This window comes from Neovison vison, chromosome 13 (assembly GCF_020171115.1).
Source record: "Neovison vison isolate M4711 chromosome 13, ASM_NN_V1, whole genome shotgun sequence".
NCBI lineage: Eukaryota > Metazoa > Chordata > Mammalia > Carnivora > Mustelidae > Neogale > Neogale vison.
In genome coordinates this window covers 40,149,647-40,174,305 of record NC_058103.1, presented here as the reverse complement: position 1 = coordinate 40,174,305, position 24,659 = coordinate 40,149,647, and the positions used below count along the sequence as shown (strand labels likewise).

Below are 24,659 nucleotides of genomic sequence, written 5' to 3'. Positions count from 1 at the left end.
AGTTTGGCTATTGTGGACATTGCTGCTATAAACATTCGGGTTCGTGCCCCTTCGGATCACTACTTTGTGTCTTTAGGGTAAATACCCAGTAGTGCAATTACTGGGTCATAGGGCAGTTCTATTTTCAACATTTTGAGGAACCTCCATGCTGTTTTCCAGAGTGGTTGCACCAGCTTGCATTCCCACCAACAGTATAGAAGGGTTCCCCTTTCTCCGCATCCTCGCCAGCATCTGTCATTTCCTGACTTGTTGATTTTAGCCATTCTGACTGGTGTGAGGTGATATCTCATTGTGGTTTTGATTTGTATTTCCCTGATGTCGAGTGACATGGAGCACTTTTTCATGTGTCTTTTGGCCATCTGGATGTCTTCTTTGCAGAAATGTCTGTTCATGTCCTCTGCCCATTTCTTGATTGGATTATTTGTGTGCTGTTTTGTTTTGACATTTAATATGGTTGAAATTCAGGTCAAACCCAACCTAAAATGTAAGAAAAGAATTTGTGGAATTCTACACATAGAAAGGCAGCCACTTTTCACAAGGTAGGAGGTACAGAGCAGTGAATCAAAGGGGATATATCATAAGGTGAATGGTGGGATGGGGGAGTGGGCAAGGGAGCTCCCATAGACCAGCTACTAGAAAGTGATATAGCCCCAGAACCAAAATGGAACTTTTAGAAATCTCCTCCAAGAGACATTCCTGCCTGAAAGGCACTCAAGTGGCGAAGCAGGACAGAATCTTGGGTGAGGCTGTGTGGTCTCACAGTCACAGAACCCCACGGTCACAGAAAGAATGGAGATACCTGTACCAGCAGAGTCCCCAAGCATCAGAGTGGAGAAACTGGCTACAGTCAGTGAGCCTGGGAGGGGGTTCTCAGCTCAGTTTGCCATAAACCACGAACCAGGGAACAATCTGGCCACCACAGTCCATGCAGGAGCCCTGGCAGAGGACAGAAATGCGGTGACCCTCCATCTTCCTCCCTCCTACTGGAGGAATGGCACAAGCACATGCTGCAGAAGTCTGCAGAGTTTGGTATACACAAAAGTACAGATTGATTTTTCCCTGAGGGTTTACTGGGGGTGGGGGTGGGGGAGGAGTTGATCTTTCAGCTCCAGCACTGGAGATTGGGTGCTTCCATTTTTATATTCATCCTCTAAAGCAGTGTAGAAAGCCTTCAGGGAAAAAAAGCCACATAGAACAACCCAAAGCAGCTTGTACTGAGCCCTGCCCCCTGGGAAGGGGTGGTGCAACTCCTTCTAGGCAAAGACACCTGAAAATCAGTGCAGCAGACCTCTCCCCCAGAGGACCTGCTGGTACGTCAGGGGAACACCAACCTTACCATGTACAAAGAACTGCAAAACCCCAGTGCTAGGCAAAAATAATACATAGAATTTGAGGTTTCCTCTCATGATTCTCTTATCTTTCAGTTTAAAATTTTCCTTTTTTTTTCTTTTTTTCCTTTTCAACTCAGTTCTTACTTCAATTCTTTGTTTTTAAATCTTTTTATTAACTTTCATTTTTACATTTTATAGATATATTCTTCATTTTTGGCTTCCTTTCCCTGTATTCAATTTATTTGTGTGTGTGTGTCTATATAGAGAGAGAGATAGCGCTTTCTTTACAATTTTGGGATTTATTGTCTTCCAACAAATACACCCAGGACCAAGTAGATCATCCTAATTTGTCCACTTGGAAGATTATATTCTCTCTTTTTTCCATTTTTTCTCTTTAATTTTTTGGTTTCTGACCTCTTCAGATTTGTCTAGTATGTATTTCACTTGGGTTTTGGTTGATATTTGTTGTTGTTCTCTCATTTGTCCATTCTTCCCTGGCCAAAATGACTAGAAGAGGAATTCACAACAAAGAACCAGAAGTAATAGTGTCTTGCACAGATCTAATTGATATGGCTGTAAGTAAAATATCAGAGCTGGAACTCAGGATGATGATGATAAAGTTACTAGCTGGGCTTGAAAAAAGCATAAAAGACACTATAAAAACTCTTAGTGCAGAAATATATCTAATCAGGTCCAAATTAAAAATGTTTTAGCTGAGATGCAGTCTAAATTGGATACTCTAACAGCTGGGGTAAGTGAAGCAGAAGAATCAGTGACATAGAAGACAAGATGATGGAAAGTAAGGAAGCTGAGGAAAGAAAAGAAAAACTAATGGACCATGAGGGAAGACCAGAAATCAGCACTACCATAAAGTGAAAAAATAATAGAATTATTGGAGTTCTAGGGGAAGAAAAGATAGAGAGAGGGACAGATGGTATATTTGAGCAAATCATAACTGAGACCTTCCCTAATGTGGGGGAAGGGAGCAGGTATTCAAGTCCAAAAGGTAGAGTCCAAAAAAGCCCTCAAAAATTATAAAAATAGACCAACATGCCGAAATATAATAGTGAAGCTTGCAAATTTCAGAGATAAAAGGAAAACCCTGAAAGCAACTCAAGGCAAATCTCATAACCTACAATGGTGGAAACACTAGGCTGGCAGCAGACCTATCCAGAGATCTGGCAGGCCAGAAAGGGCTGGCATATATTCAGTGTACTAAATGAGAAAGACATGCAGCCAAGAGTATTTATTCAGCTAGGATGTCATTCAGAATGGAAGGAGATAGAGATCTTCCAGGACAAACAGAAACTAAAAGAATTTGTGATCACTTAACAGCCCTGCAAGAAATACTAAAGGGGATCCTACACATGAAGGGAAAGCCCAAAAGTAACATAGACCAGAAAGGAACAAAGACAATATACAGAAACAGGGATTTTACAGATAATACAGTGGCACTAAATTCACATATTACAATAGTAACTCTGAATGCAATTTATATTCATAAATTTGATAACTTAGACAATTAATTCTTAAAAGCCATATACTCCTAAAACTCAGCCAAAACTAAAAAATGATGAAATAGACAAACTCAATATATTATAATCACTAAAGAAATTGAATTTTTAATTTAAAATGGCATGAAAAAGAAAAAAATCTAGACTCAGATGCTCTGGTTTATTTTTAGATTCATCCATGTTGTTGCATGTATCAGTGGATCATTCCTTTTTGTTGCTGAGTAGTATTCCATTATATGGAATATTCTACAGTTTATTTCATTCATGTTGTGGAATTTGGGTTTTTTACAGTGTGGTACTATTATGTAAAAGCTTTTATGAACATTCATTTACAAGTCCTTGTATGAACATATGTTTTCATTTTTCTTGGGAACATACCTAGGACTAGAATGGCTAGAGCATAGGGTAGGTGTGGGTTTAAATTTTAAGAAACTGCGAAACTTTTTCAAATCAGTTGTATGTACCATTTTACATTCCCACCAGCAGTAGCTGTGTATAAACTGTGATTTCATTTATATAAACTGTAGAAAATGCAAACAAATCTATAGTAACAGAAAGCACATCACTGGTTACCTGGGGTGGGATAGGCAAGGGAAATAATTACAAAGGGCACAAAAGAACTTTTGGGGCTGATGAATATATTTACTGCCTTGGTTGTGCAGTGATTTCACAAGTGTGGCCATGTATGTCAAAACATATAAAATTGAATACTTTACATATGTGCAGCCCATAGTACATCAACTACACTTCAGTGTTAATAATAGGTGTTAAAATAACGGGGTATTTGTTTGGTAGGATATGTTATTTAGCCTCTGAATAACTGACTGTGAGTGAGGTCTCATGAGACTTACTGGTGCACCCAGTAGTTGAGCAGACTAAATCTAAAGCCATAGCTTCTACTGGTAACTCTGCTAACCAGCTCACCAGCTGTCACCTTGCACAACCCCATATCTGCCTTTCAGCATTGATGGACTAAGTACACCATTTCCTTCCCATCTTCAAGGGCCATTTAAGATAATGGTTAGGAAATGAGAGGTCAGGGCAAAATAATAAACTTTTTGGGCGCCTGGGTGGCTCAGTGGGTTAAGCCGCTGCCTTCGGCTCAGGTCATGATCTCAGGGTCCTGGGATCGAGTCCCGCATCGGGCTCTCTGCTCCGCGGGGAGCCTGCTTCCTCCTCTCTCTCTCTTTGCCTGCTTGTGATCTCTCTCTGTCAAATAAATAAAATAAAATCTTTAAAAAAAAAAAATTTAAAAAAATAATAATAAACTTTTTTAAAAAGTCAGTATGTGAACACTTAGTTTCACAGTCCTTGACTATTTTTGACAAAATGAACTTTGACAAAAAGCTGCTTTTCCATCTTAGGTTGCTCACAAAAAAGATCAAAAAAGAAAGGGTTTATACATAATAAAGTATATAATTGTACATGCCATAGAAGAATACCACACAGATAAATTTTTAAAGTCATTTTAATTTATTTATGCCTCTTCTACCCTTGATTGGCTGGAGTAATTGAGCAAACTCAACTCTTTTTTCCTTCATCCTCATACCATGCTAATTTCAGTCTCTATGAGTTTTCATTCATGACATTCTGGAAGGCTGGCATATTCTCAACAAACCCTAAACATTGGCAAGCACAATGACAAGGTCTGTAGACTTCATGACAAATAAAAACTGACCTGTACTCCAATCTCTTGAAACCTTTGTCTGAATTCCACCTTTTCAAGGCTCATCTTGAAATCTTGCAAAGATCTTGCAAATCTTCTTCTCCACAAATGACTTCCACACTATTCTCTATGCTACAGAGGGGTTTCTATAGTGTAGTGATTATCATATTCAAGTCGCACTATTCTATATTCAAATCTCTCCCTCTTCTGAGTTATTTATGCTTACAGTCTATATCATGCTATATGACAATGTTATTTTGTAGCATTCTAGAATTGTTCCATTAATTTGTCTTATTTCTACCCCGGGTGTAATCAATTAGTCATAATGCCCATTTTCATCACTGGTTGTACCGGTTGTACAAGAGCACTCTTGTGTATTTTATTTTATCCCCATACTACACCCTCTTTATTCCATTGCTGCTGCACCCCGTGGTCTACCTCTGTCCTCTTCCCCTTTTTGTAAGGATAGCCACCTGAGGGGAAAGTAATGCCTACTTGCTTTGAGCATCTATTTCTTCCTCTATAAAGAAGGATAATACCACATACCTTAGTGGGTTGTTATGAGGAATAAATGAACTAACTCATACAAAGCACCTCAGTACAGCAAAGTGCATATGGCAGGGGCCTGATGATGGCTCCTATGAGCCCTGTTTGTTGCTTCAAATTGTAGTCATCTGTACCTGTTAGCTCTTCTAAGAGTGTGAGTACCTTAGAGACAGGTCCATTTCAAATACTTCTTTATTATCTCATTTCTCCACACTCCGCTTTGTGTACTATTCCATACATTTATGTTTACTATAATTCTTGGGTTAGCATTCTACTAAACTAGATCTTACGTATATATGCTAGAGTTATTTCAAAATGCTTTTTTGCTGGAGGGGAGGTGGGTGGGGGGAATGGGGTCAGGGTGATGGGCATTAAGGAGAGCATGTGATGTGGTGAGCACTGGGTATTGTATGCAACTGGTGAATCACTAAACTCTACCTCTGAAATTAATAAAAAAAATTCAAAAAATGCTTTTTTTATCCAAGAATGCAGTATGTGTTAATATCTTTATTGCAAGATTCATGGTAATAATTTATTAATTATTACATGTTGAAAGAAAAGTTGTATCTACTGAAAGTAAAATCGTAAGTTAGTCTTCAGTATATAATTAGATTGCCGTTTTTCAATTCTACCTCCGGTGGCTTAAAAAATACAAGTACTCCTCCTTCAGTCATGTTTTGTCTTCCAGGCTTTAAAGTAAGAGATATCTGCATCCTGCAACAAAGTGACAGTAACATGAATCAGACCCTCCTTATATGTACCCTATTTTGTTTTTTACAGAGTCCTTCTGTTTTCAGGAGCTATAGCATTAGGATTCACTGTTAAGAATCCTTACAAAACCTGAGCAAATGCTTAAATTAGAATAAAACTCATAGCCAGAATTCTAGACCTACACAAAAATATCTCTGTAGGATTTAGCATCATTATATCCTCCATCAAGTATAAATATCATCTTAGCATCTGCCCATGGCATTTCTTAAATGCTGAAATAGCTACCATTACTCTTCTGGACCAGCATATCATACCTATAATAAATATAAAGAATTGGAACACTGGGTAGCTCAGTTGGTTAAGCCTCCAACTCCTGATTTCAGCTCGGATTATGATCTCAGGGTTGTGAGATCAAGCTCCACTCTGGGGCTCCACACTCAGCAGAGGTCTGCTTGAGATTCTCTCTCCCTCTGCCCCTCCCCTTGCTCATGTTTGCTCATTCTCTAAATAAATGAACCCTTAAAAAATTAAATAAATAAATACAAAGAATAGGTCAGGGTATTTAGAATTGAAGTATCTGATAGATAACTCGAAAATGATTTGTGAACTTCTAGAATATTGCTTAAAAAAGTAAACCAAGGCAACTCAATAATTCTTAAGATGTGACATTTCATTGGGCAAGATGTGCATTTAACACTTCTAAGAATTTCCACTAAGACAAAATAATAAATAACACAATTCAGTGCAGCTATTGTTCTTAATCCTGAAAAATAACGTATATTCATAAAAACAAAGTTCCAGACATAATGTTCCTAGCAACAGAAATAAATTCAAGTATTATCAATAAGTACATTTAGTTTGGGATAAGCTATATTGGCATTATCTTAACATAGATGCTTTATAAGCAAATTTCAATAAGTAGATGGATATATATTTATTTATATATATAATATAGAAAATAATGGGGGAAAAACAGGGAGAAAACTTGAGTTAAAGAAGTGAGGAACAGGGATGCCTGCATGGCTCAGTTGATTGGACGACTGCCTTTGGCTCAGGTCATGATCCCGGAGTCCCAGGATCAAGTCCCGCATCAGGCTCCCAGCTCCATGGGGAGTCTGCTTCTCCCTCTGACCTTCTCCTTGCTTGTGCTCTCTCTCACTGTCTCTCTCTCAAATAAATAAATAAAATCTTAAAAAAAAAAGTGAGGAACAATTTTTTTCTTTAGTTGATATGATTTCGTGTAAAGAAGGAGGGATTTTATATCAGAAATATCCTTGGGAAATGAAAGGATGTGCAGTTTATCATTAAAAAAGTGGTTAACAATAAGACCATGTACTAAGCAGGGGCTCCCAGGTAGCTTGGTTGCTTAAACATCTGCCTTTGGCTCAAATCATAATCTCGGGTTGTGGAATTGAGCCCATGTCAGTGAGGACTCTGTTTCTCCCTCTCCCTCTGCCCCTCCCCTCTACTCACACTTTCTCTCAAATAAATAAATAAAACGTATTTTTTTAAAAAAAGACAATGTAATAATATATTAAAGTTAGTGGTAGGAAGAGAAAAGCCATCATTTTAGCAAGGACTTGATGTAATCAAATGCTTGATTTACTGAGTACTGTCTGTATTTTACAGTTAGATAATCTATAAACAAGACAAAATAATGTTATTGTGGACATTCCAAAAAGCACAACTGTTATAGTGGCACGGAACAGAGTTCTCACCCCTGGTCCCCTCTTCCCTTGAACGCAATCACTTCTACAATGTATTCTCTCCCTACCCTCTCGCTGAACTCTTTCCTCTTTATCTTTTAGCTAAATATCCTGCTACCATCAAAACAAAAGCATTAAGAGCTAATACTTAACAAGCATAACACTCCAAGACATGTTTTAAGAGCTTTCCATGTACTTACTCACTCACTCCCCATGACAATCCTATGACTAAGTGCATCATTAATCTCCATTTTGCTGATGGGAAGACTGACGGACAGAGAAGAACTTGCCTGAGATTGAGGGATGAGGTCACAGGATAGAGCTGGGATTTCTACCCAGGGAGCCTGGTATGAGGCTCCATGTTCAAACAGGACGTTATATGTCACCTCCCAGGGTGAAGCCCTTTCTTTCTCAGTTCTCATTCATCACTTGGCACAATACCATTCTACCAGTTGTCCTCCAAGTTCAAAAGTCAGATGTAAATCTTTGATGAACCTCTACCTTTGGAACGATCCCACCGTACATCCCAACATTACCAAAACACTATAAATTGTCCACATTACAACTTGGTAGCCAATGAATGGCCTTCAGGATTTTTCCAGCTTGGAACTTGTTTAATGCATCAAGGAAGTTTTATAACCCTTAAGTCTCTTTAAGCATTTTGGTTGTTTACTTTTTTCACTAATTCATGTTCACTGTCCTGCAAAAACTGGGAACAAATTAAGTGCCTAACAAATCGTGGATTGTTTAAATAGTAGTAGATTACATAATGATACATATGGTATGCTTCCACTGAATAATTCTCTTTATATATCAAACCCTGCTAACTTACTTCTAGAAGAAGCAGTCTTTGAAAACATATTTTACGATAGAAACCATCCACAGAAATGGCTTTTCTTTCCATTATCATATCTATAATTTTTGGCTTAACTCATTACATTTTCTGTGATCTTTATACATTAAACTCTTGTGATGGTCACAATTTTCTCAGAAATAGCCCATAATATTCCTCACTTTTCTTTAAGAATGAGTGCCAAAAGAATGAATAATCACCGTATTTTTCTCAGACATAGACATTTTGGCACACATCACATATTCACAGTGCTTCCAGAATGAGGCCAAAGGAACCAGCACTACACAGAGAGTGTGCATGTGTTTTAATAGTGAGGTAAGAGCTTTGACAGAGTTAAGCACGGGGCTGACCCACACTTCATCCTGGGGAGAAGTGGGAGGGAAGGCCAAGTATCAACCCAAGAAACCCATACCAGATAGGAACTTGTGGAAAGCAGTAGAGAAAGAGTATTTTGGGGGTGCCTGGGTGGCTCAGTGGGTTAAGCCGCTGCCTGAGGCTCGGGTCATGATCTCAGGGTCCTAGGATCGAGTCCCGCATTGGGCTCTCTGCTCGGCAGGGAGCCTGCTTCCTCCTCTCTCTCTCTGCCTGCCTCTCTGCCTACTTGTAATCTTTTTCTGTCAAATAAATAAATAAAATCTTTAAAAAAAAAAAAAAAAAGAAAGAAAGTATTTTGACCCATGCACTGGTCAGGAAGTCTAGAAGACAAAATGTCAATCTTTGATTTGATTTTACCTTGAAGAAACCTCTTTCTCTAAGACCAGTAGTAATTTATAGTAAACCAACAGAAATGCACGGGGGACACAATTCTTTTTATCTCTTTTATATATATCATGAGGTGGATGGAGGGCCAGTAAGAAAAGTTTTCAAGCACTGGAGAATTCATACTTTCCTACAAGACTGATCTATATTAAGCAGTAGGAGTGCTTGGGTGGCTCAGTCGTTAAGTGTCTGCCTTCGGCTTGGGCCGTGATCCCAGGGTCCTAGGATGGAGCCCTGTGTCAGGCTCCCTGCTCTCCCTCTCCCACTCCCCCTGCTTGTGTTCCCTCTCTCTCACTGTGTCAAATAAATAAATAAAATCTTAAAAAAGAAGAAAAAAGTGTATAAATGGGTCTTACCAAACCATTCTTAAAGTTCTCAATCCTTTTCTTCCCTAATTTGTTGGTTAGCCACCAGGCCCAGGTAGGCATATATTGCCACAAATATGTTATTAATAAAAAAGGCTGATGCGTGATCCAAACTTCTTTCAAGTCATTGGCCATGCTGATTAACATCAGCCGCACACAACGACTGGTCGCCATCTTGTGGGACTGGTCAGTATCAACGCCTACGGTCTAAGAAAATGTTAACAAAAGAAAATTAAGTGAATGCTGAGTATTTATCCAAGATACTTCACAGAACTTTTAAGCTAGAAAGGACATAGAGGTCATCTAGTGGAGTGACTCTTTCAGTGGGACTCATGCCCATTTGCAGTACCCATAGCTACTAATGGGTGTCTATAAGCTATTTGTAATATATCCAAAAGCCTAAGAGAAATCATACACTTACCAGATAAGATGGTGCAGGCTCAACAAAAGATGAAGGTTCTTTGCTCTTCCTTAGATCACCTTTAATGTATTTACTGATAACTATATGTCATTTTAGCAATAAAAGTTTTTAAACAAATTACTAATCCACTTAGCAAGAGACATGGACACCATGGGGATAAAATAGAGGAAGAGGATAAAAGCAGTTTCTGGTAGTGAACAAATCTGGTACTGCTCATCTAGTTAACCCCCCACCATTCTACAAATAAACTGAGGCCCAGAGAGGTAGTGACTCAGCTGTGCTCCCACAGACCATTAGCAGTAACCATTTCTACAGTCCAAATCACCTCATTCCTAGAAGAGCACACTCATTCTATTCTACCCTAGAGCCTCCACAGAAAATGTGAAGATATAAATGGTATCTGTAAACTTTTATATACAAGCAGAAATAGATTTATGTCTCAGCAGAAATCGATCTTCATTGAAAAGAAGAAAAATTTCATGGTCTTTTGTTGGATTTTGTATGATTGAGTGAGACTGGATTCTTCACAGGACATTTGTCTTCCACTGGGTAACACTATGTGTAATTCATGAGCTGAGGGAAGCACAGGCCTGTGCTTAGCACAGGTGAAGCTAACCTAAAATTACCTCAGTTTGGCAAAGCTTTTCCTAAGCTCCTTCGCCATTGCCCCTCTTGAAAATCCCAGATTTCATGTACTACAATTCAGCCAGACAGAACCTTTCAATGTCACTATGATTTATGAATTGACAGAAGCTAGGCTTTAAGAATATTGACAGCCCACAAAACAGTGGATTATTTATAAGCAGTATCTTCTCAGTTTCTTTAGGCTTTATTAAAACTTAATGCCAAAGCACCATCAGCTAACCTTAACAGTGTTCCAGGTGCCATAAGGTTAAGTATTGTAAATCATTCATAATATGGTAACATGTTAGTTTAACATGTCAGAAAAAATTCTAAGCCCTGAGACATAGTGATACAATATCCGTATATAACCACTAAAGCATATAAATTATTCTCTGAGGCATTTTTACCTTTTGGACATCTCCAACTAGGGAATTCTTCACAATATTTGATTGCACAGGTCCTGGACAAATGTTAGATACAACTATACCTGGGTATGTAGCAAGTTCAGCTCGGAGGCAGTTAAAAAAACCCTAATAGGAAAAAAAAAAAAAAAAGGCAAATAAAATTAAATACACATATCCCATATTTGCTATTAGCATGAAATTACTTTTCTTTAACTTTTTATGGGGGACAATTATCAAAATATGCTTTGAAATGCCTACTAAAAGATGTGAAATATAATTGGGCAACCTTACTAAATATCTTTAAGTGTAAGACTGGGAGCAATATAGGAAGGCATGTTCAGGCATTGTCACCTTCCGGTAGTAACGGTTCGCCCCTCTTGGCAGTGGTGGCTCATGGCATCAGTGATTTTTTATGGTACATGCTGGACAAGTGGAAAACCATCCCTGGAGATTATTCCAACATACCCTGCTCAGACCATCCCCAGCTCCCCACTCGCAAAGACGTGTGTGTTCTCCACTGAGAATCACTGAGGTTGGGCCATTTTTATCCCTCAAAGTGGTCTAAAGTGCCAGTGCTGGCACAAGAAGGAGAGAGAGGGGTTAGTAATACCTAAGAGAAATTATCAAAGAGGAAGAAGAATTCAAATTTTCTATGAATTCTAATTTTCTATTTTGGAAATTTTTTCAAAATTTTCTATGTATATTACTATTTTAACAGACAATTCATTTCAGCAAACATTTACTTTTAGGGTTAGCAAGAGAGTACGTGGCTGGTTAAAAAGTAGTATGTGTGCTTACTTGATGGCTTTTGTAGACACAAGCTAGACCCTCTAGATTTAAAGATACTGGCCATTTCTACACCGAATAGGGAGTAAACATGTACTTCCCCTTATCTCTTTTCTAAATTAGGAAATGTTCCAAGACTGCATAGGTATAAGCTGAGTTAACAACTGAAGAGACTAAACAGCTAACTCAGAATGTGTTCTTTCACTGTCCACCATTAACCAGTTACCAGCTTCCAATGCTGACCACCAATCAACAGGGGCGGGTAGGGCTCCTGAGTCAGAGATTAATAAAGTGCCTGACTCAAATGGACAGGAAAAAAGGCTTTTTGTAAATTCAAGAACTCTCATACCCTTAACCTTTTGCCTCTCTGTAGCAAAACAGGATGAGGACACCACGAAAGCCAACATGTCAGATGCTAATGCACCCCCTTGTCTGCAATCACATCTGGTACAGAGTACGAACTTTGCAATGATAAACAAATTCACTCTAGAGCTTGCTGGGAATCAAGAAAGGAAAAACATTCTTAGAAAAGTGCTTCCCGGTCCCAGGGTTTAGCTACTGGTTTAACTAACTAGAGTCTCAACCTGCCATGTTGTAGCCGAGGATCAAATCCAGCAGCACCACAGTGAGTCCTGGAGGGCAGGCCAGGCTGTGTTTCACTGAAAGCATTCTGCATGTCATGAGAAACTTGGCTGCCTTCCCTTATCTGCCTGCCTGAGACTTGCCCAATGGCTCTGCAAGAAGTGACTACTGACCCAGCACCAAATATGGGGATGCGGGCAGTGTGGTCGCCGGTTCACCACTCTGCAACCGTCCGCACTCTCCAGTGGAAAGAGGGTTCCCTCAAAAACAAGCTTCAAACAGTCTGAGGGGTTTGAAGTGGCGGGGGGGTGGGAGGTTGGGGTACCAGGTGGTGGGTATTATAGAGGGCACAGCTTGCATGGAGCACTGGGTGTGGTGAAAAAATAATGAATACTGTTTTTCTGAAAATAAATAAATTGGGAAAAAAAAAAAAAAAAAAGAACAAGCTTCAGATCTTCATAAAACTGCGAGGACCATTCAGCCGTTGCATCTCATTATTCCAACAGTGTAACATGCTACTTACAATGACCCTCAACAAAATTAATTATAAATTATGTGTCTCCTATTGGCCTCAGGATCTAATTTGTTCCCTGTTACAGTTTAATAATATTTTTTCGTATCTATCCTGAAGCCAACATGAAAACTTCATGTCTTTCCAATATTTACAACCAGGAACTGAAGCAACCCAAGTCAAGCTTTTCTCCTAGCCTCTGCCATGACTAGCTTTTCTTTCAGTGAAGCCATGGTCCAGAGAGTCAAGCCTAGTCCTAGTAAGGATATGAAGCCCAGCATACTCATCCAGTGGGGAGCTCCCATTTCTGACATGCACATATAGTTAGATCAGAGAAAATAAATGCCCACTACAATGGGGAAGGAAAAAGAAGCCACAAAAATGAGAATGACAAATACAAACTCAAGTGTGTGTGGAAGAAATGAGGTGTAGATCCCAAATTTGCCACAAAGATCTGGTAAAGATGAAGATAAGGGTGACAGGCTAACAAGACTAAACACTTCTTGAGGGTAGGGACCATTTCTTATCTTTATATCTCCATGTTGCAGTGCATGGCATAGCACAGTATAGATACTTGATACGTGTTTGCTGAATTAGGAAGATGCCTATGAGATTCAAGTCCTTTTCAGCATCTTCTGGATATGTCCTCTAACAGAAGTCTCCATGGGTCATTCTTGCTCTTTCCTTACATCACTGCCCAGTTCCCATAACCTCTTGCAGAAATGGCCATATCTCCCATATACATATTTAGATCAGTACCATCAGAGCAGCCTTACCCGCAAAGCATGTTTGCTGGCACAGTATCCAGTAGAAAGGGGTGCAGATATGATACCCAGGAGGCTATTCACGGTAACAATCTTTCCTTGCTTCCTCTCGATCATGTGAGGCAGAACACACAATGTCAAGGATACTGTTCCTAAGTAGTTAAGTTCTATTAGCTCTTTGAAGACATCCAGGCTGGTGTCCACACCCAAAGAACGCTGGGATCTTCCAGCATTGTTGACCAGAATGTCGATCTAGGTAAATAAAATCAGAAAAAGGCACTTTGGGGATGACCTGTAAATGGATTGATGCAGTTCTTAGGGATAGGTTGTTGTATCATTAACTTGAAAAAAATCAGTGGAATGGTGAATTTCCAAAAGTCAGCAAGAAAGAGAGAAAATAAAACCAGAATTCACCTATGGAAATAATTTCCCATCGTAAGTGACTTTTTATAAATATCACAAAAATAAAAGGCACAGTGAATTTTTACTTTCTTTTGTTCTACATCAAGGAATTAGTGCTTATTAAGGTATGGAAAGTACAAATTACATAAAGCCAGGACTGTGAGTATAAGAGACTCATGGGCACTGGGACCCATTTACCTAAAGCCCTTTCAGTGATAGCACAAAGAGGGAATCTCTTTCATATCTGTGTCAAAGCAAGACTTGTTGATTCAAAATGGCTCCTTACTTTACCAAACTCCTGGAGAACCACTTTGGTGGCCGCTTCATGGGAACTTCTGTCAGTCAGGTCAAGTGGCAAAATGAGTATATCTTTTTCTTTTAAATTGCCATTCTCTAGATAAACACATTTAAAAATTAGTACCAAAGTCATGAGAGTTCAATCAGGCTTCTCACTACTTGAGTTTAACACCCACCCTACAACTCGACTTGGCAACAAACTCATTTCTGGTGGCTTTGTGGGAGAATTTCTCTCAGTGACCGAGAGGACTGGTGGTAATGAGGCAACATCTTTTTATAAAAAAAAACATTTTTTTTTAAGATTTTATTTATTTGTTTGACAGACAGAGATCACAAGTAGGCAGAGAGGCAGGGAGAGAGAGAAAGAGGGAAGCAGCCTCCCTGCCAAACAGAGAGCCTGATGTGGGGCTCCATCCCAGGACCCTGGGATCATAACCTGAGCTGAGGGCAGAGTTTTTAACGGCTGAGCCACCCAGCTGCCCCAAGGCAACATCTTTTTTTTTTTTTAATTTTATTTATTTATTTGACAGAGAGAGAGATCACAAGTAGGCAGAGAGGCAGGCGGAGTCGGGGGGAAGCAGGCTCCCTGCTGAGCAGAGAGCCCGATGCAGGACTCGATCTCAGGACCCTGAGATCATGACCTGAACCGAAGGCAGCGGCTTAACCCACTGAGCCACCCAGGTGCCCCCTGACACAACATCTTATTAAACAAAAACCTAGCTGGGTCCCCAGGAAGTAGAGTGGCTCTCCTCAACATGAATATATACAGTCTAACATTGGAACATGCTCTAAAAGAAATCAAGATTATGCTACAAGCAAAAAAAAAAAAAAAAAAAAAAAAAGAAGGCAGAAATTTTAGAGCTATTTAGAACTACAGAGGTACATTTGTCTTATGATAGGTGCACAAAGTTTAGCTACCCCTTTACACACATTAAAAAGAAAAACAATTTAGGCCTTCAGAGTTCCCCACTCACATGACACATAGGCACTTCCTTCCAGAGAAAAGGATTCCAGGAAGCAAACAAGGAACAGGGCACAATCCTGAAATACCCAATCAAGAAACAGAGGGAGCTAGACTGGCCCTTTCCGTGGCTGTTCATCAAAAGAATAAGGCCCAAATATTGATATACAACAAGTGGGGCGCCTGGGTGGCTCAGTGGGTTAAGCCTCTGCCTTTGGCTCAGGTCATGGTCTCAAGGTCCTGGGATCAGGCCCCGCATCTTCCCCTTCTCTCTCTGCCTGCCTCTCTGCCTACTTGTGATCTCTCTCTCAAATAAATAAATAAGATCTTAAAAAAGAAAAAAGAAAAAGAAATGCAATAAGTAATGCCAATTAGAAAAACAAGCAAGGAGAGGAAATAAAAGGGGTAGAAAGGATTTATGGGAAAGTCTAAACTGTGAAACATGAACTGTTTAAGAGAAATGGAAATGCTTGCACCAGTGATAGGACAGAAGAAAGGAAAACAACCAGCCTCCCTCCAGCCAAGAAATGCGGACATGGTTTGCTTCTGCCAGTACAGGACTTGCCAGTCTCAACAGCTGGAGGAACAGCTACCACGGGAGTGTCGTGCGCAAAACCCAAGAGGCCTCTGATAGCAACACTGGGAAAGAGGCCTTGCGGACCTGGCTGCGGACTCCCCTTTTTTGGGTGGTTAATGTTTAAAGAACAACAGGTAGTCAGATGACCAAAAAAATGGTCTGCCTAAAAATTCAAAATTATTTCATTTTAGGTACTAAATGCCCCATGAGAAATAATCACTTTATAACTTGAGACTGCTTTCATGTGACCATAACTATACCAAACCCAGACCCCCAAAAATAAAAAATTAACATAGCTGCTCTATTTATGAATATGAATATGATCTCAAGCTGCATTTTTTTTTCAAGCTGCATTTTAAAACCTAATTCAATTCCCATTCTTTCCTTTTTTTTTGCTCTTTCATTTTTATAACAAAAATCTTATAGCATCCCATATGACTTTAATAGCTGACATTTTAGCAAAATGAAGGATCCTTTCTAATTAAATTTCTGTGGTTACATACATGTATGCCGTACATAACAATCAAACTGTTCTTTCTCTAAGACAAAAATAAAACGGTATGTGGTCACTGAAAACCCACCAGCATTTGAAGGAATTGGTGGTCACTCCCTAATAGCAAGGGTCAGTGCAAAAGAAATGTAGAAAGGCACACATAGATCAGTGGAACAGAATAGAAAATCCAGAAATAAGCCCACAGTGATATGGGCAATTAAATCTTTTACAAAGCAGGAAAGACTACCCAATGGGAAAAAGACTCTTCAACAAATGGTGTGGGGAGAACTGGACAGCAACATGTGAAAGAAACCTGGACCACCTTCTTACAGCATACACAAAAATAAATTCAAAATGGATTAAAGACCTAAATGTGAGACAGGAAACGATCAAAAGAAGGGAGAGGTGCATGGGTGGCTCAGTCGGCTAAGTATCCAACTTTTGATATCCACTCAGGTCTTGATCTCAGGGTCACTTATGTTTAAGCCCCATGCTGGCCTCCAGGCTGGGATTGCAGCCTACTTAAAAAACAAACGAAAATCCTAGAAGGGAACACTGGCAGTAACTTCTTTGACATTAACTACACCAACTTTCTCCTAGCTGTGTCTCTTGCGGCAAGGGAAACAAAAGCTATTAGGCCTACATCAAAATAAAAAGCTTCTGTACAACCAAGGAAGCCATCAACAAAACTAAAAGGCAACCTACTGAATGGGAGAAGATATTTGCAAATGACATATCCAGTGAAAGCCTAGTATCCAAAACATATAAACGACTTACAAAAACTCAACTCCCCCAAAATGAACAACCCAATTTGTAAGTGGACAGAATTTGCAATGACAAGGATGGAACTAGAATATTATGCTGAGCGAAGTTAGTCAGTCAGTCAGAGAGAGACAATAGCACATGATTTCACTCATATGTGGAATTTAAGAAAACTACTTTAGTATGTATACTGCGAAAGCGAGCACTAAGAAACAAAAGAAACAACTATAAAGAAAAAAGAAAAAGAGGCAAACCAAGAAGCAGACTCTTAACTATAGAGAACAAACTGATGGCTCCTAGAGGTGAGGTGGGAGGGGGGCAAAAAGGGTGGAGGTGAGTTGAATAGGTGATGGGGAATAAGGAGGGCAAACTCACGATGAGCTCCAGGTGCTGAATCAGTGAACTGTACACCTGAGACTAATAATACATTGCATGTTAACTAACTGGAATTTAAATAAGAACCTTAAAAAAAATGAGCAGAAAAAAATGAACAGACATTTCTCCACAGAAAATATTCAGATAGCCCACAGACACATGAAAAGATGCTCATCATCACTTATCATGAGGGAAATGCAAATCAAAACTATAATGAGATGTTACCTCTCACCTGTCAGAATGGCTAAAACCAAAAGCACAACAAACAACACATGTTGGTGAGGCTGTAGAGAGAGAGGACACTGATGTACTGTTGGTCAAAATGCAAAGTGGTCCACCACTGTGGAAAACAGCGTGAAGGTTCCTCAAAAACTAAAAAATAGAACTATCTTCAATCCAGTAATTGCACTACTGGGTACCTACCCAAAGAATACAAAAACACTAATTCAAAGGGATACATGCACCCCTATATTACGGCAGCATTATGTACAATAGCCAAGATATGGATGTGGCCCAAGTGCCCACCGATTGATGAATGCACCAAGAAGTCGTGGTGTGTATATACAATGAAATACTACTCAGCCATAAAAAAGAATGAAATCTTGCCATTTGCAGCGACATGGATGGAGCTAAGAAGTAGAAAGTAGAATGTCAGTAGATAAGTTAGTCAGAGAAAGACAAATACCACATGATTTCACTTATACGTGGAATTTAAGACAGAATAAACAAGCAAAGCAGTAAAAGGGAGAGAGACAACCCAGGAAACAGACTCCTAACTCTAGAGAACAAACTGATGGTTACCAGAGGAGAGGTGGCTGAGGGGAGGGGTTGAAATAGGTTATGGGATTAAGGAGTGACTCACTTTGATGAGCACCTAGAGATGTATGGAAGTGCTCAATCACTCCACTGTACACCTGAAACGAATATTACACTGTATGTCAACTAGCTAGAAATAAGGCTTAAAAAAAAAAAAAAAAAGTGAACTAGAAAGGTGTCAGGAAAAGAGAAGAAAAAGGCAAGGGCAGCTCATGAAGAGATGCCCAAATGAAGAAGATCTGAATCTGAGCATTGGAAGCATTTGGAACCAGAGGAGACTGCCTGGGAAAATCCCACTCTTTCCTCTTAAAATTCTCAGAATTGTATTTGAATTCGGATTCTGGTTTATTTCTAGGAAGCACTGCTGCCATTTTAGGTTTACTCACCAAGGCACCTTCTCTTCACCCTTTCTAGCTCCTGCACTCTTCTGGCGGACAGCACAAGGGACACTCCCAGTTTAGACAGCTGGTAAGCCAGCTCCTCACCGATCCCACTCGACGCTCCAGTCACCCATATCACCATGTCGGTCAGCTCCCATTCTAGGGAGAAAAACGTGGGCAGTGAGCAGGAAATGGGCTGTGGATTCCACCCATAAAAAAGATAGTCATAAACAATACCACTAAATATGAAGACAATAATATGTGGGGTTTAAAAGTTTAAATATCCTCTATTTACGGCCTTGATACTGGTGATAATCTCACAGGTATACGCTTACCTCAAACTCACTGAGTTGTATACATTAAATATGTACTGTTTTTTAACATGCTAATCATACCTCAATAAAGTGATTTTTAAAGTTTTTAATTTAATAACCTCAGAACCCCCTCCTACCTAATTTAAAAAAAAAAAAGGCATGAATACAGGGATGTCTGTTGGCTCAGTCAATTAAGTGTCTGCCTTTGACTCAGGTCATGATCCCCAGGGTCCTGGGATCGAGCCCCACATTGGGCCTCCCCACTGTGTGGGCAGTCAGCTTGTTGCTCTGGCCCTCCCCCTGCTCCTGCTTGCTCTCTCTCTCAAATAAATAAAAAACAAAACAAAACAAAACAATAAACAAGGAATCACACTTCTTTTTTTTTTTTTTTAAGATTTTTATTTATTTGACAGAGAGAGGGAGAGAGACAGTGAGAGAGGGAATACAAGCAGGGGAAGCAGGAGAGGGAAAAGAAGGCTTCCTGCTGAGCAGGGAGCCTCATGTGGGCCTGGATCCCAGGATGCTGGGATCAGCACCTGAGCCAAAGGCAGACACTTAATGATTGAGCCGCCCAGGCGCCCCACCACACACACTTCTGATTTGAGATCATAAAAATTAAAATTGAGAAATCAGTTTACTGTTTTAGTCAGACCATGCTAAAACCCGTCTAGTAACATTACGAGCTCTGGAGACTTCCAGGGCTCAGATCCTGGCTCCTCCACACACAGCAAGGAAACGCCCTGCTGTGAAAACTTGGTGCCTTAATGTTCCACAACTGGAAAACTGGATTAATAAAACCTCTCTCATAGCACTGTTGAGAAAAAAATGAATTAAAATAAATATCCAGAGTCTGACACATACTCAGTGCTTAGTAAAATGTTAACTACTTATTGCTAAAAGTGTTTAACAAATAGACTCTGCAGCAGCAACACACAGAATATTCACCCAATAATTTGCATACTCTAATTTCTCCAGCCAGGGATAAGGGGGTTCTTAATATAAAGGTTTAATACTTTTTATTACTTCCTACATGCTTAAACACATTACCTTTTTAGAACCCTCACAAGAAACTTATGAAATAAGAATTATCTTAATTTTATAAACAAGGAAATGAAACAGGATTACAAACATTACCCCACTAGACTGCAAATTCCCTTAAGGCTGGGACCCTGTCTGCCTTGTTCATCATTCAGTGCCTAGCACAGACACTGGAATATAGAAAGAACTACATCAGTAACTGTGGAGTAAGCATCCCACCCCAGCAGAGTTGGGATATCAGCTCAGGTACATCTAGCTCCAAAGCCACACCCTGACCAGTGATGCCCACATTTTAATATGATCTATCCTTTAAAACTCAACTGTTTCTTAGATCTTCAAGAAAATAAAACTTGTCTTCAGGAAAGAGGTTTCATGTAAATATCTGAATCAAGGCTGGAAGCATCCCAAATACTATGTCTAGGCAACAATGCCTTCCTGTCATATGATGGACTTCTATGGAAATGCACAACAGAGGACTCCTTCAGGAAGAACAGAATGTACATTCAGATTGACCACTCATTATTCCAAAATTCTGCAATACTCAAACTAGAGAGTAAATAAAACTATTTACTAACTTTGTTTTATTATCACACTCCCAACCCACAGTATAATTTCTAGTGTGGTTTTTTTTCCCTAAAAACTCCCTTAAATTTTTAAAACCAGATATACTGTACCTCCATTTATGTGCTCTGCACTTTATACATAAACAAAGAGTGCTCAAAACCTTACTCTACAGTCAACACAGGTTTAAGAATGACTAAATTTGGGGGCACCTGGGTGGCCCTGCCTCTCCGCCTACTTGTGATCTTTCTCTATCATAATAATAGCAATGTAACTAAATGTATCTTAAAATCCTTCAAAATTATTTTTTCCAACTAAAGTAAAACACTGAAAAGATTAAATGAATTTCCTAAAAACTATCTTTGGTCAACTTTTAATTTTTGCTTGATATGTGATAACTTTTAAACAGCTGTTAATTATTCATTCAGGCCTTGGCAACATTCTTCCTCTTCAGCACTTTACATAACTAATGGATCAGATAACTTTTGCAGAATTAAATTTAAAAAACTATTTCTAGGTAATCCCAAATCCAAATTAAGACAAAAGCACTCAGGATCAAATGGAAATATCCACAAAGCAGAGGGCAGCCATCAGACAAGAGGACTCATCCAGAGGTCTGACAATCACAAGCACCTCTTTGACACCGTTTTGTAGCGTTGACCCTTCATAGGTGTAATTTCCACCAACTCAATAATGTCAGCACTCCAGATGTTATCCCCAAGAAAATGCAACGAAACAAATGAAATATTAAGGAATAAGACTTTGTGCGGTAGGGCTGAGCTTTAGAGGAACACAAAGCACTGTACCATCTAAGACTTTCTTTAATCCTCAGAAACCAGTTTTGACACCCTTGGGAGCCATATCGCTGCCCTGCCCTCCCAGGACCACTTGGAAAGAAGAGTAAACTTCCTCACATGTGTTTTGGGTATGGGCACACAGGAAACTAGGTCCAGGCAAACCCCCCTTCCCCCAGCGCTCACAGATCCAACGCCTAGCTCCGGGTACATCAGATTAATAACGCCTACTTTGCAAGAGTCGCTGTAAAGGCTAGAGGTCGTGTCACGTCGCTTGCGCACAAAGAATGTGTTTAGGAAACAACCACCAAATTCTAACCAGGGTACAGATGAAAGTGGGAGAGGCAGAATGCCCCTCAGGATGCCAGCGATGATCTCGCCCCGGGCAAAATCCAGTTCTTTCCAGGGTGATACTTTCATCCCAGTACGTGCGTAGGGGGCTAAATCCGGACACTCCCTTTACTTCACCACTCGCGACAACTTGAGGAAGGAGATGAACCGGGCTCCGGTTATCAAAAGGAGGCTTCTTTACAAACTCAGGGGACGGGCACTGCTCGTCAAAGTGGTGGACTCCGTGGACGCAGCAGCAGAGCCCCTGGGAGCCCGGGTAAGAATTTCGAGTCCCGAGGGCGCTCCGCCCATTCCAGCGCCCTCCTCGTTCGCCAAGCGGGCAAGACCTCGCTGACCCCCGCGAGAGACAAAGGGACAGGCGGCCACGACTTTTTCCTCCCCCACAGGCAGCCCCAGGGAAAGGCGGGGAAGCTCCACGCCAGCCGGAGGGATGCGGCGACACCCGGCATAACCGCACGGAGCCCGGCCTCCCCCTCGGGTGGCGCGGCTGCGGGGCCTCACCTGGGCGTCGCCCCTGCCACTCGGCCCACATTAGGGTCAGGTCGCCATCGGCCCGCAGGAAGCGCAGCAGCTGCACCACGAGCGCGACGAGCGCGCACAGCGCCAGCAGCCACAGTAGCAACTCCCAGCTCATGGCGGCCGCGCGCGCCCGGTTCGGCTGGAGGAAGACTGACCGCGCAGGAGCGCAAAGGACTCAGCGCGGCCGCCTGCCCCAGGGCCGGAGAGCAGTGGGCCACGGCGGGCCCCGGCGGGCCCCGGCTCCGCCCAGCTAGTGGGCAGGCGGCCGGCGGGGAGGGCGGTCCCGACGCGCCCAGTTCCGCACCGCCCTCACAACCCCCTCCAACCCCGCCGGCTGGGAGCCGCGCCCTGGGCTGAGCGGAGGACGTTGGGAATCGCCCCACGCCGCGCCCGGAGTCCCGAACCCCGAAACTGCTGCGCTCGCTCCGCCTGCGTCTGCGTCTGCGCCTGAGAAAGGTTGCAGAGGGGACAGAAGGCATGGAGGGCTTGAAGGCGCGGCGGGACGGCTGTTCGTACAGCAGCCACAAGGTTTGTCCTATCAAGAACAACTCCTGTTGTTTCAAGGCTCGAGTTGCGTCAAAAGGAGGAGCACAGTTGGTCCGACCTAGTATCACGATTCCCACCATCCTCGTCTTTCTTTCCTTAACTCAATGAAGGGAACAGACTATCAATTTTCCACCCACGCCAGGCACTCACCCTCCACCCCCATCCAATGAACCCTACTCTGAATTGCCACCTTGTCGGTTCAGATTCGAAAAGCTGTTGCAAAACACACCTGCCTGGCTCCTGGACGGGAAAGTGCAGTTTCAGTCAAACTGTGCATGAGCACTGGCTGTTGGAGCAGAATTGGAGACCAGAGCCCAACTGGTGCCGTCCTCGGCAGCCTAAGTAAATTATTTGTCTTTAGGTACCCACAAAGAATAGAGAAGTTTAAACGGGGGACATGAAGGAGGGAGGGAATCAAGACCTTGCCTGGTAAGTTGTCCTGTGCTTGGTGGTGACTTTGTTCTTTGGGTTTTTTGTTTTTGGTTTTTTTGTTTTTTTTTTACAAAAATAAAGATGGAAGAACTTAAAAAAAAATAAATAAATAAATGAGAAAATGCCTGTGAAGGACACAGTAGCTCATACACAGTGATTATATGTATTCTTTTATAATTATGAGAATTGTAGTTTTTAATTGTTATTTGTTTTCTTTAGTTCTTAGATTCCAACCTGAAAGACGCACTTTGTTCATAAACTTATATATTTTAGACCTAAAGAATTACCCTTGCACGTGAAAGCAATAAGAATGTTTTCAATTGTGATGCATCAGGTACTGTTGTGATATGGGTCTGATTCTCCAAGGAAGACCTACACTAGCTAAACTTTGATCTTAACCGATTGTTTACCTCAATTACAACTTGGTATAATATTGCTCAAGAGTTGCCCTCTTTAGTTTGTTACCTTTGCAATATGGGTTTTCTTCTGATGATGATAAATGACTTTTAAACTATGGTGCTTAAAGATACTACACTGAGTCTCACTCCACTGATAAAATTCCAAGAGTTTCCTCTGACCCTGTCTCCCTTCTATAAAATGTAAGGATTGATTTAGATTTAGTGTCCCAAGCCAAATCATAGCATGGATGCGTACCTGGATTCTCCACCAGAAACTCCAGTTCTGGGGAAGGTGAAAGGGGAACAGAGCTGTATCTATAACACACAAACTGTAATAACACCACAGGGTCATTTCTCCTCACTAGCGAGTCTTACACTGGAAAATGAGAACAAGTTAATATACAAATTTCAACATCATGAATTTCCTTTTACCTCAATAGAAGCATAGTTCATTTTAAAATTCAATTATATGTTTAAAGGATCAGCCACTATGATCAGAAAAACAATTGTTATCGGAAATATCTTTGCAGTGCCTAATTGTCCTCATTTGTTGTCTTTACCAGTGAGAAAAATCCAGCCTCAGAATCTGCTGCCTCTGGCAAAGATACTCAGCAAGTTCTTGTCACCGTAGCGTCCGTCAGGATTCCCTCTTCCTGTTTTGAGCAGAATTTATCTCAAAACTGAATCCAAAGTGTGCAAAGCAGATAAAAGACAGATGAATAAATGAAAGGGCTCCCCAGAGGCCCATGGGGCACAATAGGCAGAACAATGGAACCCTGGCCTCTCCTGGATTCGTCCATTCAGAATGGAAACAGAATTTCAACCATTTATAAAAGTCCAATAATTGTAAAAAGTGGGTTCAAATATAAGCTACCTTATTTCCATTATGAGCAGAGAAACAACTGCCCAAATCAAGGAGGAAAGCATTCTCCATTCAGCCCCTTCTTCATTTCCATTTGGAAAGAGCACTGGCTGCTCCCTCTACTCACGTCTCTGTATCTGTTCATGAAGCCAGGATGGTGCTAAAGGTAAGCGGCCATCAAATAAGTCCCCATGAGTCAAGGCCAATAGACCCTCAGGACAAGCTCCTTTCACAACCA

General features: G+C 40.9%; 2 protein-coding genes across 3 annotated transcripts in view; one reads left to right on the top strand and one right to left on the bottom strand.

Moving 5' to 3' along the window:
* Positions 1–12,479, top strand: part of PCNX4 (pecanex 4) — a 56,321-nt gene extending 43,842 nt beyond the window's left edge. The window contains exon 11 of the mRNA XM_044231421.1: positions 12,060–12,479. Coding sequence (XP_044087356.1) covers positions 12,060–12,158 — 99 coding nt within the window. The 3' untranslated portion in view covers positions 12,159–12,479. The remainder of the gene's footprint in view (positions 1–12,059) is intronic.
* DHRS7 (dehydrogenase/reductase 7) lies at positions 380–22,400 on the bottom strand. 2 transcript variants are annotated; one of them, XM_044231427.1, is made up of 7 exons: positions 22,166–22,400; positions 18,613–18,765; positions 14,232–14,338; positions 13,556–13,795; positions 10,904–11,026; positions 9,443–9,658; positions 380–477 (listed from the first exon to the last, which is right to left on the bottom strand). In XM_044231427.1, exons 1-7 carry the CDS (start codon positions 22,296–22,298, stop codon positions 418–420), a joined length of 1,032 nt encoding a protein of 343 aa, XP_044087362.1. In that variant the 5' UTR covers positions 22,299–22,400; the 3' UTR covers positions 380–417. The 2 variants fall into 2 exon arrangements, with proteins under 2 accessions (XP_044087362.1, XP_044087363.1); XM_044231428.1 differs by lacking the exon at positions 380–477 and adding an exon at positions 5,545–5,771 and having other exon boundaries at positions 22,166–22,397.
* Between the last annotated feature and the right edge of the window lie 2,259 nt (positions 22,401–24,659).

Bases quoted from the DNA above. Each gene is read 5' to 3' on its own strand.
- DHRS7 (XM_044231427.1), bottom strand. From the start codon at position 22,298: ATGAGCTGGGAGTTGCTACTGTGGCTGCTGGCGCTGTGCGCGCTCGTC. The intron at 18,766-22,165 runs GTGAGGCCCCGC...TTTTCTCCCTAG, and splicing joins GTGGCAGGGGCGACGCCCAG to AATGGGAGCTGACCGACATG. The intron at 478-9,442 runs GTAAGACCCATT...CTTACATTTTAG, and splicing joins AGAACTTTAAGAATGGTTTG to GTTGGGTTTGACCTGAATTT.